Source organism: Coptis chinensis, chromosome 7 (assembly GCF_015680905.1).
Source record: "Coptis chinensis isolate HL-2020 chromosome 7, ASM1568090v1, whole genome shotgun sequence".
In the NCBI taxonomy this organism is placed as follows: domain Eukaryota; kingdom Viridiplantae; phylum Streptophyta; class Magnoliopsida; order Ranunculales; family Ranunculaceae; genus Coptis; species Coptis chinensis.
In genome coordinates, this window is record NC_141462.1 from 4,037,877 (window position 1) to 4,057,330 (window position 19,454).

General features: G+C 34.4%; 1 protein-coding gene across 1 annotated transcript; it reads left to right on the forward strand.

Annotated features, from left to right (window-relative positions):
• Positions 1-4,412: 4,412 nt before the first annotated feature.
• SMC5 (structural maintenance of chromosomes 5) lies at positions 4,413-19,089 on the forward strand. The gene is made up of 30 exons (XM_086570073.1): positions 4,413-4,585; positions 4,668-4,845; positions 4,933-5,089; positions 5,180-5,253; positions 5,724-5,873; positions 5,983-6,087; positions 6,176-6,321; positions 6,548-6,659; positions 6,750-6,905; positions 7,805-7,926; positions 8,048-8,192; positions 8,338-8,403; positions 9,475-9,603; positions 9,729-9,827; positions 10,106-10,271; positions 10,349-10,494; positions 10,646-10,709; positions 10,805-10,929; positions 11,036-11,113; positions 11,469-11,541; positions 14,027-14,130; positions 15,295-15,411; positions 15,491-15,568; positions 16,197-16,296; positions 16,388-16,442; positions 17,475-17,523; positions 17,609-17,696; positions 17,772-17,844; positions 18,159-18,262; positions 18,850-19,089. The coding sequence occupies exons 1-30, from the start codon at positions 4,521-4,523 to the stop codon at positions 18,894-18,896; spliced, it is 3,171 nt and encodes a 1,056-aa protein (XP_086426199.1). The 5' UTR covers positions 4,413-4,520; the 3' UTR covers positions 18,897-19,089.
• Positions 19,090-19,454: the final 365 nt, after the last annotated feature.

Below are 19,454 nucleotides of genomic sequence, written 5' to 3' on the forward strand. Positions count from 1 at the left end.
GCTAATACTCTATTATCTACGGTATACCACTTCTATTGGGATAATTTTTTGATAGTTTAGAGTGTAAACTTTATACTCCATACGGTTTATACCCTCCATTAGATATGCTCTTAAAAATATGGGCGGAAAAACAAAACAAGGGGTAAACTTTTGCCTTTCAATCCTCAAAAAAGATGGGTGGAAAAAAAATGGTAAACTTCTATCTTCAATCCTCTGTCTTTGTTTGGGTATCTCATTTCTATCTGGACCATCTATTTTGTTTGAAATTAAATGTGAAAAATACCAAAATTCAAGTGAAAGACTATTTAAATGCAAATAACTATTAGATAAACCAAGGTCAAAAATATTGGTTGATTTATCGAACAATCACCGATATATATCGTTTTTTTTAGCAATCCGACTTTGAAAAATATGAAATATCGGCTATGGAAATTTAATATTTTTTAAACCGATATATATCCGTAAAGCCGATATAAATATATATATCAGTGATATATTTCGACATATTCGATATATATTGTTTGACTTGGTTGGACAATTTGACTTTTGATTGATATATCCCGATATATATCGTTATATATCAATGATATTTTGATATATACCGATTTTTCAATTTGTTTGAATATTATCACCAAAATAGACAAAAACGATATATTAATCCATTTTTTCAATTTTTTCGATATATATCGGTTTTGTGAGGGTCCGAAATATCTTCAAATTCCGAAACTTTCAACCTTGAGATAGACTAGCATTATGCACGTATAGAGGCAGGAAACATGTAGCAGCTAACTGTATTTTTTTCAATTTCCCTTTATACCCTTACAATACATCACTTATTACCATATATTATGACAAAACAACTACTGAAATTTAATAATTTAAATAGAGATAAAACCGTCCAAAAAAATAGACGAAAAGTTACTCATAAAATATTCTAAAATACTATTGCGTTACTATAAGTCAATGTAGGTTTGGGTCAGGATTTTTTAATTAGTAAAAAATGAGTGACAAACAGTAATTGTTGCCCCAAACTAAACTAAGATTCAGGTTAAAGAAGATTAAAAGCACATATATACTTGCTTGAATCTTTAATTATAGCTTATGTTGCACGGACGTGGACACTAATGCAGTGACTCGGTTATATCTTAAAAAAGTAGGACGCTAATGCGGCAAAGAACGCGAAAATTAATTAATATTTATAATTTTATTTTATATAAAGTAAACATTAAAAACTAAATTAAATGTATCAACATTAATAAATTCAAAACTATTAAAAATAAATAGCGATAAAATTAAGTTTAATATTTCCTAATCAAACTTAAAAAACATGTCATAAGTCTTAACAAAACAAAAAAATGAAAACATTTAGTTTTTTAATATTATTTTGATTTATTTTTTATTTTTTAGGTCAAAATCCGCGTATTAGTCATGTTGACCGCGTCTGGTTTAATTGACTGTGTCTTGACCTCGATGACCGCGTCCGACGCAGACACAGCTTATTAGGAGGTGCGTCCGTTCTTTAGAGATTATAGCATCTGATGGTTCACTTCAATCAACCCATAAAAATAAATTTGTTCTTTTTGGGGTTTTATCTTTTCTAGAATTGCAAGTCTTGTAATACAATTTGATGCCAAACCTAGAAATTATCGATTGATACTTTCAATGAATTTTTTACTTGAGAAAAAGAAACAACTATACCAGTCTCGCTAGCATTTTCGAACATAAATTGAAACTTGGGCGGAAAAGAGATGAGAAGATAGGGAGGGAGAGACTTTCAATTTTTGAGTCTATAAGTGAGTTTATCGTTCTTCCTGTTTTCGGGTCCTTTTTTCTCTTTAATTTTTTTTGCATTTGTTTTTATCTATCAAGTTTTAACAGATGCATTGAGACGTGCATTGCATGTGTGCATCTATCGATGTACCCATATATCGTACCTATAAGGATATCTCTGGGATAGCTGGGCTCATAATACAAAATATTAGGATATGAGTATTTATCGATATTCAATTTTTAGATATGTATCGTGGATATATCAATTTCTTTGGGGATATTTGACATTGTTTTACATGCAAATATCATGAATATTGTGGATATTTTTTGATATATTATGATATATTATTTATATTTATTTGAAATATAATGGTAAATATTAAATAAAATTGTTATATACACAAAATATCGCTAAATATCTCCAAATATTCCAAAATATCACAAATATTATCTAAATATCACTGATATTTGCAGTCGTATATATCTCTAAACATATCGTGATATTTATATATCTTTCTCTGAAATTTGAATATATATCTCCAAATATCGTAATATATCAGGAATATTTTTACTATGGCTGGGCTCATAAAAACATAAGTTTTAAATTAGAGAATTGTTAATGTAACTAAATAAACGTGGAGAACACTTCTTAGGTAAAAAAATGAACAGAAGCTGAAATGATTTTAGGTTGTTTCAAATTCTCAATAATATATACTATTTAACGTTCCAAATCCAGCTACATCGAGTAAACGAAGCCATGCATTTTTAATTTTTTATCTTGACAATTTGAAACATGGTCTTTTTCTATCGTTGAATATACCAATTGAAACATGTCGGGATATCGCGATATAGGACTTGTGTGGTTGGGATTGGCTTGTTTGTCTGAATTTCTCTGTTGCTCATGCAGTGTAGATCTATGCGAGGGACGAAAATTGATGAGTGGATCAGCACTCGTGGGCGCAATTAGGATGATGATGTATCATGTATGTGGTGATGCCTACTTTTTCGTAAAGGGACCAACAAGAAAAGGATTGGTGCAGTTTTAGCACCTTATCTACATGTCACTTACTTTGCAGTTTGCACACCGTGCAAGGCACCACCAGTCCGCAACAAGACAATGAACACAGGCCGCATTGCATTATTGCCATGAATGACATTAAATTTTCTACATTGCAGCGTGCGGGGAATGATAAACCAAACTACCAAAGCTCAGATGAATTTAGGGCCCTACCCGGCTACCCCTCACCCAGTTGGAGCGGTTTCCAAATAGTTGGAAAAGTGGGACCAAAAATCTCGGTGACAATCAAATTGGCGCGTGAGGCTTAAAATTCAGCGCGTACACAAACTTATTCGCATATTTGAGAACGACAACTCTTTGCTACCACTATATATTTATGTAGGGGTGGAACTTGGGTTGGGTTGGGTTGGATGGGGTTGAGGTATAATCCAAGTCTAACCTGAATTTCAAATGTTTCAACTCGAATCCGAGACCAAGTTCTAGTCGGTCTTTAAATTTTTAGCCCAAGCAGGGCCGACCCTGAACCCATGTTGTCTAAGCTCTTGCATAGGGCCCCCAAATTAAACAGAAACTAAAGGCCCCATTAAGCTATACAAAGCCCACTATGGTATTAAAACCCCAAACAATAACCCAGAAAAAGTAAACAAATAGGCCCCATGTTGCGGACTTTGCATTGGGCCTTTGGAAACTTAGGACGGGCCCTGAGCCCAAGCCCTAGCCTAACCAATTCAGGTTATGTCAGGTTGTCAATTTTCTCGAGAGTTTTTTTTTTTTTTGAATTAGGAGATAAAAAACACCGAAATTGGAATCTTCTAATAAAATCAAAGAGATTTGATTGGTTTAAAGAGAAACTAATCTTGTTAGTTATATTATTCTCTATAAAATAGAGATTGTCAACTTTATTTTTTATAAAAATAGAATAATTAAAAAATATACGTACATATATGCACACATGCGAGGTTTTTGATTTTTTGATATTCTAATTCGAGCCCAACCTAAAACTGAGTTGGGTTTGATTTTACAAAACCAAGCCCAGTCCAAAGACCAAAATATCGAATTCAGACAATATATTGTATACCCAAAAAACGATATAATATTGAAGATATCTATTTTTTTGTTGACTAGTCAAAATTTCATATTATATGCCGATATATAAAAAATATCACCGATTATATCAGAATTATTATCAACATATTAATAAAAACCGGTCAAAATCAACAAATTATATCATATACATCATATATATCGATTGATATATATCAATATATTATAAATTAAGATATATATCGTCAAAAACAAGATTCAATATTCGGTGGAGATATACCAAATATTTCCATCTCGTACCCAAAAACGAGATATATCAACGATATCTTAGAAATCTTGACGTTATTTTGGGCCTTGGCCTGGACCACGGATCTAACACGTTAGCACAGGACCAACAAAAATCGAGTTTTAGTTCATTGAGCTTGGGCTAACCGAACCCAAATTCCACCCCTACCTAGAGATGCTTTTTCAGATGAATTTCTTCTAATGGGCCGCATACGGGCTTAATGATGGGCCTAGTAGACGGTCACCATTAAATTTGGCGCGCAAAATATAATATCCCCATCTACTTTCACACTCTCCCCACAAAACCCCTAATTTTTTTTTTTTTTTTTTCTCTCCTCAATTCTAATGGCAAACTAACTCAACGGTTTCTCAAAACCTCATTTTCTCCTCTCCACAAAACACCATGTCCAGAAAACATTCCTCCCCACTGTCTGAACGATCCGCCAAACGAGCTAAACTAATAAAAAGGTACAACCTTTATCATCTTTTTTTAACTGTTTCTAGGGTTTTACTGTTTTTTTTTTAACTGTTTTGTTTTTGTTTACTGTAGAGGTGAAGATGATTACATGCCTGGAAACATAACTGAAATAGAGTTACATAATTTCATGACATTTTCTCAAATTAAATGTAAACCTGGTCCAAGACTTAACCTTGTTATTGGTCCTAATGGTTCTGGTAAAAGTTCTCTTGTTTGCGCTATTGCTCTTGGTCTTGGTGGTGAACCACAGGTTTTAATTGTTTTTATAACCTTACATTGTGTTTGATTTGTTAATATATATATATAGTACTAGAATGTGTTTGAATTTGGTGTTTAGTTACTTGGAAGAGCTACAAGCGTTGGGGCGTTTGTGAAACGAGGAGAGGATGCTGGGTTTATTAGGATTTCTCTTAGAGGAGATACTATGGGAGAGCAACTTACTATTACTAGACAGATTGAAAGTAAGAGCAACAAGTCTGAATGGTTGTTTAATGGTACGTGTTTTTTTATCAACGTTAAAGTATATTGTGATGAATTTTGTTGTTATCAGTAGTGTTGAGCTGTAATAATGTTATTGTTTTCAGGAAAATCAGTTCCGAAGAAAGATGTTCTTGAGATCATTAAAAGGTTTAACATACAAGTGAACAATTTAACTCAAGTAAGGTTCTTGTGCTCCCTCTGTTTAAATACCTATCTTTGATTAGAAATGATTGTGTTTTTTTTTATCCATTGATTATCATTATGTGTATTGATATCTTGCATGTAAATGTACATTGAGTATGACATTATGAACTTTAAATTTGATAATCTGTTGCTAGTACAATGTGTTATGACCTTATTGACCTATGAGTATATAGCTCACTCCCTTGGGAAAGACACTTAGACCATCATAAATGTTCAGTCCTATATCCATTAGTGTCTGGGTCGTATTAAGATTTGATATACTAGATTCTTCAGCTGACTATACTCAGTTTCCCTGAATTAGCCCTGGTTTCTTGTCATGAGGTTTTAGTTATATGTACCGTCTTCTTGCTTTTGTGTACTCGATATGTATCTTTTGCACAATTGCACATGACAATAAGTCAACTGAGTAAAATCACAAACACTGTCTTCATCTTTTGTCCTTAGTTTTTGCCACAAGATCGGGTCTGCGAGTTTGCAAAGTTAACTCCTGTACAACTTCTAGAAGAGACAGAGAAAGCTGTTGGGGATCCTGAACTCCCTGTTCGGCATCGTGCACTTATTGAAAAAAGCCGTGAACTGAAGAGACTTGAACTTGTGAGTTTGAAGATTTTGCATATTACTCTTCATATCTCAGTACTACACATCAAAATTTTCTGTCTGAGGTTCTTAAACGAGTGTTCATCTTTTGTCCATTCTTGGATAGTCTGTTAAGCAAAATGGAGATACTTTGAATCAACTGAAAGCGCTAAATGCTGAGCAAGAAAAAGATGTAGAGCGTGTTCGTCAAAGAGAACAACTTCTTGCAAAGGTTTGTCATTTAATGTAGTGTCACTTTTATTTTTATTTTTCATATGTTAATCAATGACAGTATGTATGATGTCTGGTGGCATTTACAGGTTGAATCCATGAGAAAGAAGTTACCTTGGTTGAAGTATGACAAGGTGAAAGTGGATTTTCTGCAAGCAAAAGAGGCTGAAAAGGATGCAGAGGGAAAAATGAATGAATCAATAAACATTCTCAATGACCTGAACTTACCTGTAGAGTATGTTCCTTGGTTCTTTGTTAAGGAAATTCCTTTTTTGCCACTCCAAATGTCATCTTGAGTGGCATGGTTGGCATTCCCTTTATGTTATGCTCTCTTTCACACTGTTGGATGAAGTATTCTTGAGTGTCCATCTCTTGAACTTGAGAGCCTGGATAGAGTTGTCTCGGTATGAGGTGTAAAATATTAGTTTATAGTGATCATCTAAAATAATTTCATTCTGTAGGAAGCAGAAAAAACTGAGAGAGGTGCAAGACATAGCTCTTAAGAATGTGAGCAAGCTCATTGCTAAAAATAATGCAAAGCGAATGGAACGTTTAGAGAATGAAAGTCGTTTGGTGAGTTGAAGTTATAAATTGGTTTTCACGCTTCTGGGTCAAGTCTTGTTTCTGTTGCAACAACTGTTTCAAAGTTTCATGCATTTACAGGGGGTGCAAGTGGTAGGAAGTTACAAAGAGATGGATGAGCTAAGAAGGCAGGAAGAATCTCGCCAACACCGAATATTACGAGCCAAGGAGGATCTCGCTTCTGCTGAACTTGAACTCGCAAGCCTGCCCATTTTTGAACCCCCTAAGAGTGAAATAGTATGATAGTGTCATTTGGTTTTCTTATATCGATCTCAGTTTTAATTACTTAATCTTGGCTATATGTTATTAATTCATGTGAGCCTTGTATTGACTATGGCCAATACTGATTCTGTTTGAGTGGCAAAAAAACAAACAAAAAACAAAGAAGATAAAACTGGTTAGAAGATACGATTAGTGAAAGGACCCGCAACTTAGAACAAGTGAACAACTTTAAACTGTGAGAAGGGAGTAAAACCCCAGAACACCATATGTTGCGAGATGTAAAACCAATACAGTCCCAACAAAAAAGAACTCTGTCAATAGCAAGACATTCCGTCTTTTTCCACTGATTGAACCAAAGGAACCTCGTCATTTGAATAACAATTTGTATTGGTTTTGCTAGTTGTAACTTAAAAAGATACTAGTCTACTACTGAAATTCCCTGCCGATGATTGCAATATACAACCAAGAGAAATGCATACCTAGAAGTAGACCTTAATATTGAATTAGGTCTAGTTATGTACTTTTTTTTTTAATTAGTAGTATCGTCATTTTCCCGATCATCTTAATATGCGTAGTACTGCAGAGAATGTTACACGGATAATAAGCGCACTATGTGTACTAATTTATGACAGTTAAACCACATTCTCTGAGGTATCTTCGAACGACACGGAAGTGTCATATATACAATAAAGTGGGGACAAAAAAATAGGAAATACGTTATTTATCAGGCAGATTCTTAATAAGGATATGTGCAGTACATTCTGTTTCTGATTGTTTAGACTTTAGAAATGAACGATGTGACCAAGTAAAATTAAGTCTGGTCTGTCTTTAACTTGATTGTTTCGTTGTGCACTCATGTTTCCTGCTTTTTTATGTCTTCCATCCTAAACTATTTACAACTCCTGCGTTAATAGGACAACTTAGCAGCTCAAATAAGGGAGCTAGACTTCTCTGCAAAAGAGAAGGCATCTAAGAAATCGGAACAGGAAAAGGTATTAAACCAGAAGAAAACAACCTTGTGGCAGTGCAAAGAAAGGTCAGTCCGTGTAGGATTTTTTATTTTGATATCTTTAACTTTTTTGTTTCTCTCGTGTTTTTATTTTTTATTTTTTTAATCTTTATCTTTACTCATATCTGTATGAATCTATCTTTTACAGGCTAGCAGATATGGAGAGCATACATACCAAACTCTTAGAAGCATTGAAAAGACATGGGGCAGAATATATATTTGAGGCTTATCGCTGGGTACAAGAACACCGTAATGAATTCAACAAAGAGGTGTTTGGCCCAGTCCTTTTAGAGGTAAACTGGTCAATGTCACATTATCCTTTGACAATGCATCAAAGAGGATAACTATAGTTGTCGTTATTGTTATTGTTACTGCTGTTGCTATTAATTGCTTGTAGTTTGTTCAGGATCTTTTTAACTTTGTCGACTTGCCTTTCAGGTTAAAATCCCAAACCGTGAACATGCGGCCTACGTGGAGAATCATGTTTCCTTTTATATCTGGAGGGTAATTTCTTAAGAAAATTTTGTTTTAATATACAAGTTTTATTTTTAATTGAAAAAGAGTTTTTTTTTCCTAATTTGATGAATGAGCATTAAATTGGTAATGAAATATGGACTATGAAATAGTACTTCAACTAAGTAGCAATTGGTTGGAGTGCCTCACTCTCCTCACCTTATCACAAGCTAGATGGGTGGTTGCATAAATTCAACTTGGCTTTCCCAATAAAACCTGTTAAAATTGTTTCATTGAAATCTAAGAGGTTATAGGATGAGATATCCTATTATACAAGAAATTTAGGTGAAGATACAACCCAACAGAAAAACCGCATAATCAATTACAAAAGACCTCCATGAGTGTTACTACAAACGCCCAACACAGACACCTAAGCTGACATGAATCTCCCGGATGGCATGTCCATCCACTCATATCTGCAGCCAAAAAATCCAATTTTTTTGGTGGAGATAACGACCTCCTGTAAAGAAGCTCTATCATCTAGAGCCCTGTGTGATCGCATAAGGAATGATACTTCCGTAGTCTGCAAACTTGTGAGGAATGAACCGCCAAGACTTAGAACGATAATATATCCTTCACTAATTGGGGGACTAACTACACCAATCCTGAGTGATGTACAAAGTAGCTCCAAACCTCGTAGGAATACGGACAATAGATAAAAGTGTGACTAAGCGGCTTCCCATCTGACATACACGAGACAAAAATTTATGATAATTTTCCATCTCTGATTAGGTTATCTGTGGTAAGAACTGTATGCTGTGCCGTATACCAGAAGCAGGAAGACACTTGACAAGCGATTTTATATTTCCAAATATAGATAGTTGGATAATTTGGTATGTTGCTAGCATGAAGTGAAACTGCTAGATGGGAACAACGAGCATAATAGAAAGACTTTGAAGATAAACTCCCACTCTTCCCAATAGCCAATATATTGTTCACTATTGTGCTTTTTTGTTTTCCTTCATCCATGTTTTTCTTCTTGTTCTCCTTCATGTTCTTTTCGTAAGAGTTTTTGTTTTACCTGTAAAAAAATCTTCACTATGTGTATGTATTTGAGTGCAGTCGTTCATAACTCAGGACGCTGCTGATCGAGACTTATTGGTTAAAAACCTGAAATTGTTTGATGTCGCAATCTTAAATTATGTGGCAGATAGAGGAAACCATAAAGTCCCCTTTGAAGTTTCTGAGGAGGTATTTATCTCTACGGGGATAGTTTTGTTTGTATGTATGTTTGTTTGCTGTTGTTGTTGTTGTTGTTGTTTTTTTTTTTTTAATTGTTGCTCTTTACAATGTAACCATTATTTTGTGATTTTCAGATGCAGAAGGTTGGCATCTATTCAAGACTTGACCAAGTTTTTGATGCACCAAATGCTGTGAAGGAGGTTTTAACTAGCCAATTCATGCTTGATAATTCGGTAATGATGCACTTGTGTTTATCTATTTATTATCTTTTATTGTAATTCTTTCTAGGATTCAGTGTGGACAGGGAATTATCAGACCCCTACCCTCCCTGTCCCAAATGTTCATAGTTGTAAATGATGCACAACATAGTTATGTATCTTCTTTTCAACAATCTGACTGCTGGTTATCAACTTATCATCAGGCAAAACTATCGTACTCTGGTTATAATAACTATATAAGAAAAATATGCATGATCACTATGGTCCTAACATGTTCTTAATTTTATGACCAGTACATTGGCTCAGAGGAAACAGATCGGAAAGCTGATGGAGTGCCAGAGCTAGGCATTTCGGATCTTTGGACCCCAGATAATCACTATAGATGGACTGTTTCTCGATATGGTGGCCATATCTCTGCAAGTGTTGAACCAGTGTCTCCTTCACACCTTTTTCTATGTAGTAAGTTTCTATAAGTTCTCACTTTTCTGTTTCTCCTGCATATAATTACACTGTTGTGTTATTGCTGCCTTTGTTAGGTGTGGATGCTGGGGAAATCCAAAAGCATAGGGATAGAAAAGAAGAGTTGGAAGAGTCCATTTCTCATCTTGAGGGGAGCATTAGATTTCTTCAGACCGAACAAAGGCATTTTGAGGATGAAGCTGCTAAACTTCGGAAACAACGTGTATTCCATCTGCCTGCACTATGTTGATTAAATATATAGGCTGATAGTTTGATATAGTGTCGTTGCTTCTTAAGTTAAAGTTGCATTACTATTACTATTACTATTACAGTATTACTATTTTATTTATTTACTATTATTATTTTTTTAATAGGAAAACTTGAGCAGCAACGCACAGTTGGAGAAGAAAAAACGACGTGACATGGAAAGTCGTGTGTGTAAGTGTACCTTAAATTTATAAGTTTGATTCGGTAGGCAACTTAAGTTTGATTTACTTTTATCTATTTGACTGACTTTCCCGGCTGGATTCAAGATCAAAGAAAAAGGAAGTTAGAGTCTATTGAGAATGAGGATGATATGGAGACAAATATGAAAAAGCTTGTCGATCAAGTTTCCAGACTGAACATGCAGCGACTCCAAAATGCAATTGAAATTAAGGTCAGGTAGCACTTTCTTAGGTTTCATAGCTGTCTATTTGTTTTTTCTTTTCTGTGAGAATCTTCTACTGCTTTTGGTCCTTATTTTGTGGTTTTACTTTTACCAGAATATGCTCATTGAGGCTGTTTCTCTCAAACGGAGTTCAGCTGAAAAGCACATAACATGCATTGAGCTTGAAGCAAAGGTACTATTGATTTATTGTTTGTTGCTATTGTTAGTTACACTGATTTTTAATGGACTTCTATCCTATTCCACTTAATACAAGAGAAAAACAGGAGTCACTTTGACCTTGTTTATTTTGTTAGGTTGTTATTTTGTAGACCCTAGCCTTATTTACGCATCTAAGGCTACAAGCATAATTGAAATATGGGGATGTAGACCATGAACTTGTATCTCGGATGGGTGATTCCAAACCCATCCCACCTGAGGTGCCCTGTTAACAGGATGAGTAACTCCATCCTGATCCTAACACGATAATATTTATGGTTTCTTAATTCAGTGTCTTAATTTAACCTTCTCTTTGATACTTTTCATCTTAGATTTCGAAGTTGAGGCAGAACTTAAAGGATCAAGAAAAGCTTGTTAAGCAAGCATCAGTGCATTTTGAGGACTGTAAGTTGGTTTTTTCTACTTTTCTTTTTTAAATTATTCTACCAAATATTCTGACATAATTTAAGATTTTCATGTTTCTTCTATGTAGACTATTTCTCATACACTCTTCTTAAGCTCTGTATGATATATGTTTCAGCTCTGTTGCATGGGTACGCCCTAATTTCCTCTGTATCGTGTGCCCGTGTCATGCGGACACAGATACGGACACCCGGACACAAGCAAAACAGTGCCCTAATTCTCAGATCTCGCTGTATGTTTCAAACCGGACACTCCGTAATGTTTTGAGTAATGAGTATAAATGTTGGTTTCATTCATCTCTTTTGATTGCTCACACAAAATTTCATCAAATCATTAGTCAGAAGCAAAAGAGTGGGGAAATAAATTGGATACTGGAGTAAGCGTTTGTCAGCCTATAGTATTTCATTCGTAATATAATTCTTGGTCTCCCTTATTTTAGTTAGGCATTGTTCAGAAACTGGGGTGCTCTTGCCTTCTTGCAGAAGGAAAATTCTTTTGAGTTTGACTTCCTTTGTGTCGTTGCTGGATTTCGCTGGGGAGGGGTGTTGGCAAAGAAAATGAACTCAATCATCGTCATATGTAGCTGAAGTCATCTCTTTCCATCAGGTGTCAAACTACTACGCCAGTAATGGACTTTCAAAATCGGATCTGTTATTTTCTGGATTTTGCATTATTGTTCATGTTCCGATTTCTGATATTCCGATTGGAAGCAACTTAGGATTCTGATTTCCAGAAAACTTACCGATCCAAATTTTCCAGTTTCCAGAATCATTTCCAATATTTAAAAAAAAAAAAGATGTATGACATAACCGTCCATCTGACCATCTCCACCGTTCATTTAGTTTATTATAATATACTTTGTGAAACAAACAAAACAAAACCTAAAAGTTACTTCCAGTTCTTCCTCTCTACCACACACCTTTTTATATTGTTCAGGTTGTTGTTATAGTTTTAGTTACAATCCCTATTAACATTGTGTTAGTCCTAAAGCTGGAATGATTATTTTGAAAGTGTTGATCAAATTTTCTGCACAAATATTCGATTCCTGAAAGTTTGGGTTTACCAAAAGTTTGGATCTTGGAATGAAAGTTGTAATTTAGGGAAAAAATTGGAGGAATTGGCAGGTATTATGTATCCTGACAAAATCAAAATAGTTTCCGAAGCACTCTATTCTTATTTATTGAAGATGGGCATCCAACTTAAAACCAATTGGTGATAAGTGGAGAGGCCCAAGAACTTATTTATTTCAAAGCAAGGCTTAACATGTCCCATGTAGGACTAAACATCTATGCTATTATTTGTATCAAACATGACAAAAACAATGTCAAAATAATAGTTTACCATATTGAAGATGGGCATCCAACTTAAAATCAATTGGTGATAAGTGGAGAGGCCCAGGAACTTATTTATTTCAAAGCAAGGCTTAACATGTTCCATGTGGGACTAAACATCTCAACATTATTAGATCCAGCTGAAAAACAGGCCTAACAAGAGCATTTGGCTAAGTAAAGATTGCACTGGTATTTAATATTTTTTATTAGATTTATGTTTTGCTTAATAACTGAAAATAATATAGAGAATTAACAATATTTGAGATGCGGTTAAAGACCTGAGTTGGGTAATTAGTGGGAAAAACAACATAGAAGATGAGAATATCTAAATTTTCACCTTTTTGTTTGTATGCGTGAGAAAATAGAGAGTATACCCTACTACCAAAAAACTCAGATCCTTTCTATATACTATATTTATTGTTCAATTTTCAGTTGTAAGATCCCTAGTTAAAATTGAATCACAAATGAAGAATTTCCTTAGTTAGAAAGCTGAAGAGATTGGGTGAGCAAAAGCAGGACCTTAGATATATAAGATCTTTTTAATCTGACGTGAATCCTGATGGGACTGTGATAACAATTAAAATGTGGGGACCGGGGGCTATACTGAAATCATTTATGAGTTCATTGGTAATGCGACTTGGAACATTATCTGCCTTGTTAGTACTTGACATTGCCCTCAAACCACCTAATATTATTTTCTTAGATGTCCACGGTTTGAAATATTTAGCAGGGACTGTGACCATTGTGTTTTGACTCTTGACGGATTTGTGGCCTAATTCAAATGAATAGAGAAGTGTTTTATGTGTTGATTCTGATGTATATTCAACTTTTAGGAAATTGGGACGGAAGAAGTGCTCCAGAAGCTTTGTATTTTCATCTTTGTTTAGCAATTTATGTTTTCGGTTCTGCATTTATTTGAATTTTCTCTCTTTGGGCTAAATTCAAGTTCTCTCTGCAGTTATAGTTCTCTTGTTTTCTTTTTCGTATTCTTTTCTTCTGTGTTTCCTATTATGTTTTCAGTTTTCTATACTAACAGGAGCAATTTTCTGTTGTGTCTTTAATTTTTTTTATACACTACATATATACTGATGAACAAGCTTATGTTGCCACGGTGCTCATGTTCCCTTTTAATACAGGTAAGCAAAGTACGGAGCATTACAAGGAAAAACTTTCAGCTGCGAAGAGACATGCAGAATCTATTGCCAAAATTACTCCAGAGCTAAGCAAAGAATTTCTTGAGGTTTGGTTACAGTTTTTAAGACTTTATAATTGTGCAATATAATACATGCTTTTGTATTCATGATTTTTTTTTTAAAAAGTGATGTTTGAGAAGTCATTTGGTCCAGTCTTTGGTAACGGTTCATACCCTTTATCTGACTATTGTACTGGGAACTTGGGAAGTAGACCTCATCCTTACCAAAGACGATGCTTGGATGATAAGCATATTTACAATTTCATGCTTTATCGTGAAATGTATCCATGTGGTGTTTACATTGTACTTTACCGAATTTGTGCAAGTTAACCTTTTGTCCACATGGTAAGATGTAGGGCTGTTTGTGAGTAACTTGAGTTCGGCTCGTCGAAGGCTCGACTCAAACTCATCCGCACAAAAGTATGAGTCGAGCTTGAGCTTAATTTAAAACTCATTCTAAATAGTGAATAGTTCAAGTAGCTTGCGAGCTACTCGTTTTATAAGCCCATACATAGTATATAATTTATATGCCATTTTATACTTTATACCCAACTATAATTTACAATTTATACTAGTTTTAATGTTTTATATACATTTATTTCAAGTTTGAGCTCGAGTTCGAGTTCAAATGAGCATAACTGAACTAGAGCTCGAAGTGTAAAACGAGTCGAGCTTGAGTTTCAATATTAAGCTTGAAGGCGAGTTTGAGTCGAGCTTCTGCATGTGCGAGTCGAGCTTCTGAGTATAGCAAAAATTGACTCGGGTAGCTCGATGACCAACCCTAGTATGATGAATTTTATGTACTTTAAATCCCCGATCACTGTTGTGAATATCTTCTGAGACATAGTACCAATGTCTTCTATTATTGTTTTTCTACAGTATTGTCTCTTGAATTTGCTCTACTCATATGTAAAGATAGTTTATCAAGATTTTTTTACCTGAAGCTAACTGTAACATCATGTTACCTGTTTACTTATTGAATATATTGAAATTTGAAAGCAACGCGATGATTTCTGTAAAGGATTCATATGACTTGTTTCATAGTTGGCAAATAGTATATTTGTCAAAACTCTTAAAATTACTATTTTGTGAGGCTTTATTTGGTTTTTACAGATGGTAGTCTCGGATCTATTTCGAAGTTAATTTTGACAAGATTTTATGCACTTGTCTAACTTGTATTGTTATAAATGTGCGCTTCATGTTTAACTGCAGATGCCAGGTACAATTGAAGAATTGGATGCCGCTATCCAAGATAATACATCTCAAGCAAATTCCATTCTCTTTTTAAATAAAAACGTCTTAGAAGAATATGAAAATCGACAGCGTAAGGTAATTTTAGTTTTTTTTGGTTGGTTTGTTTGTTTGGTTACGGATGTGATTCGCAATCCATATTAATATCAATTTGCAGATTGAAAACTTTGCTGAGAAACTTGGTGCTGCTGACACAGAATTAAAAGCGTGCTTATTGGAAATAGACAATCTGAAGGTGAGATCATAACTAAATTATTTTCCTTCGTTTAAGAGTTGAAGCTCAGTATATTTGAGGACAAGGATTATTGAAGAAACGTAAGGCTATAACATCTAAAATATGATAGTATCTACCATACCAAGTAAAAATATTTCACTAGCTCCAATGCGTACTATAAAATACCATTTGAAAAAGAAAATTGATTTATACTTAGCATGTTAAGTAGGTCGTGGTAAGTTTAGTTGTTGTAAGCCAAAACCACTTCTTATTTGGCTTGAATTTTTCATCAGTGCTGACACAAGTGTAAGCCAACAAACATCTTAAAAGTTAAAACACTTAAAACAAGTAGTGCAATTCATTTCAATGCAATGAATTGCATTTTAAAAGTTAAAACACTTAAAACAAGTAGTGCAACCACTTCAATGCAAATTGCTTTGTAAATCTCTTAACCATCTATAACATCACAGTAGTTATGATGGAAGTAATAATTAATCTTTCATTATATTATGGATTTTCTAAATAAAATTTGTGACTATACTATTTTCTTCGTGTTCTTCTTCTTCTTTTTTTCGGATAAGTATCTTATTACTATTATGAGGACAGTATGGCTAACTCTATTTTTGTTTTCCCCTCATGGTGTATGCAGCAAAGTTGGCTTCTCACTTTGAGAAACCTCGTTTCCCATATAAACGATACATTTAGTCGTAATTTCCAAGAGATGGCCGTTGCAGGGGAAGTTTCACTGGGTAAAGAACCATACCTTACGATTTTGGCTAGATCTCTTTGAAAAATTTCATTCATTTGATATTCATTTATTGTCCATACTATGTCTTGCAGATGAACATGAGATGGATTTTGATAAATTTGGAATCCTTATTAAGGTTAAATTCAGGTAAGTTATTCTATTCTTAAATATTTTTTTACTTCATATTAACCACATTCACCATGCCCTTTTACAAGATGGATTAAACACTGATATATATACAGATAGGCTACCTTGACACCACTACCAAAAAGTGTACATCCACAATGACTTAATAGCTGATTTTTGGTGGAGATGAACCTCTTACCACATGGATCATGTATACAAAAAATGAGCTCATTCTGAAATCTCTAGCCATGTAAAATGTGTTTTACAAAACTGTAAAAATGAAGGCCATCAAAAAATTGCAATTTTAACACAAAAGCACATACATGATGAACTAATTTTTTGTAAAGTTGATATACCAACCATGGATATCATCTCCACAAACATTCAACACTCATTGCCAAAAGAGGGTTGCAAAGTCGAAATCTCTGGACCGTTAAAAAAAATCAAAGTGAAACCATGTCTTTACAAGGTTAGTAGTTTTTAAATGAAATAAATTTTTGCGGAGTTGGTTTTCATATGGGGAGGGTTTTTTATACTATGGTTTATACTCCACTCCCTTACAAGATGAGCTAAGTGCTGATAATTTGTGGACATTATCTACTAAACATCTCCACAAAAATTTATCTCATTTGGAAACATCTAACTAGCTAAAAATTGTTGTCAATTTTGTATATATATATATATTTTTACGGTCCTGAAATTTTTATTTTGCAATCATCTTTTGGCATAGTTAAACACTATCAAATATTCAAATGAGCTGAAATATTATAGAGGTGATCTTCATGTTTAGTTGAACATATCCACTAAAAACCAGGTTACAATTCATCTTGTAGGTTAAGTTGTGGGGCATGATATAGTGGTATATTGATCCCTCCCTTATATATATATATTGACCACTAACAAAATTTGGTGGTGAAAGTGGAAAAAGAATATAAGTGAAACGAAAGAGATAGACTACACTTGTTAAAAGGAATTCGTGCTATTTATTCTTATCTGGTATTATGTAGAGTGTCTTGATGATTTAGTTAATGATTGCCCTTTTTTTACTGACAGGCAAGCAGGAGAGCTTCAAGTGCTAAGTGCTCATCATCAATCTGGAGGAGTATGACACTAACCACATTTTTATGACTTAAAAGCTTGCATTAGAGTAACTATTTCGCACTGTGATTTGATAATTACATTTCTAGGAACGCTCTGTTTCAACCATTCTCTATCTGGTTTCACTGCAAGACATCACTAACTGTCCATTCCGTGTAGTCGATGAGATAAACCAAGGTAAGTTCTAATTGGTTTCTAATTATTTTATGTTTTTTTGGAGAAATATTAATCACTTGACATTCCATTATTCAGGAATGGACCCTATAAATGAAAGAAATATGTTCCAGCAATTAGTACGTGCAGCCAGCCAACCAAACTCTCCACAGTAAGGACTGATTTGAACTTACATACCATATGTCCATATGCTCTGATTGGCCTACCCGCTCCAAATTACAGTTATTTGTATTTCTTGTCATTTTGGTGCCATTTTGGCATATCTATCGCCTTTTAGGCATCTTCCAAGAATGTCTCGTTGCCCAAAACTGTAGGATGCTGGCTTTTGCAGAAACTGTTGGCAGTAATCCTGAACTAAAATTCCTATTGGATTTTAAAGAGAATGCTTACTGACTGCAATCTATTAGGATAATGCATTACAGATATACTTCTGATGGGAATTGTGTTTCCACTTACTGCTTCCAGGTGTTTCTTGCTTACTCCAAAATTGCTGCCAAATCTGGTGTATGGTGAGGCATGTAGTATTCTTACTGTCATGAATGGGCCTTGGGTTGAGAGTCCCTCTAATGGTAGGCTTTTTCCTCTTTTTTTTCTGTTGCAAACCTGAACTCAATAGTTCACCGTGTTTTTTTTTGGGGCTAGCTGCTACATGGCTATATGGTATAATGTGTTTTACCTTCTCTTCCTACAATTTCCTACACACTGAAAATATATAAGAAATTTTTTACTCATGTATAATCCCATTAAAAGACAATTCAGAAAATGTTATCCACCCAAGTTTTCAAAAGAGTGTGTTACATTTTTTTTAGGGGGCTAGCGTTTAGGTAAAATGTACTAATTTTGTTTTTCACAAGCATGTCCAGAGGTTCCAAAGCCAAAAAAAAAAGTTATGTTGTTGGTGCGGTATACCTTCCATCTATGTTTGTCATATTTCCGTAATTCCATTATTGTGTGTTATTGAATGCACAAGATACTATTTTTGGACATTAACAATATGAGTATCAACTTGGTAGATGATTTCTCATGATATGGATGAAAATACATTCTCTTTAGAAACATGTGTCTCATATGCTGCCGAGCCCAGGATCTGCATACTAATTGTTGGGTTGGGATCTTATCTTTTTTACTTGTTAATCTTTGTTTTTTGCTGATTTAGCCTGGAAGGATGGCGGACGATGGGGACAGATTATGGGTTTGGCTTGAGTGTGTTCCGATGATATCCAAAGGTAGTGTGCTGGAATCCCCTGTAATTAAATTAAAAGCTTAAACATTACCCCATTTTGCTCCTTTTGTAAATATTTAAACATTAATGCACCAACTTATTGCCAGACGTCCTAATGTAATGTTTGTGAAACAGTTCCTTGTCTTAACTATTTATATAGATACTGTTGGCATTTGTAAGATGGTTTTGACCTTGTTAGTTTCTGAGGATTGAATCATAATTGTATAAAAAGAGAAAAAATGGGTATCGCTGTGAACTCAGAACAGAATCACATAATGGAAAGATTGCTTGGCTTCATCCCTCCCAAGTAAAAATTCCCTTGTGCCGTCAAAGACCCCCGTCATTTGAAAAGTTTTATAGGCAGTGGCCCCCCTATAATAGTCCGTGTATAGGGATCATATGATTCGTTGAATCTTCTAAGCTCTATCATTTTCAACGTTTATATACTCTACGGCAAGTGATCGACAGTTTTCTTCTTCAAGCGCCTTGCTGACAGTTTATGAGTTTATAATATATTGTTACTGGTATGAAATATTAAT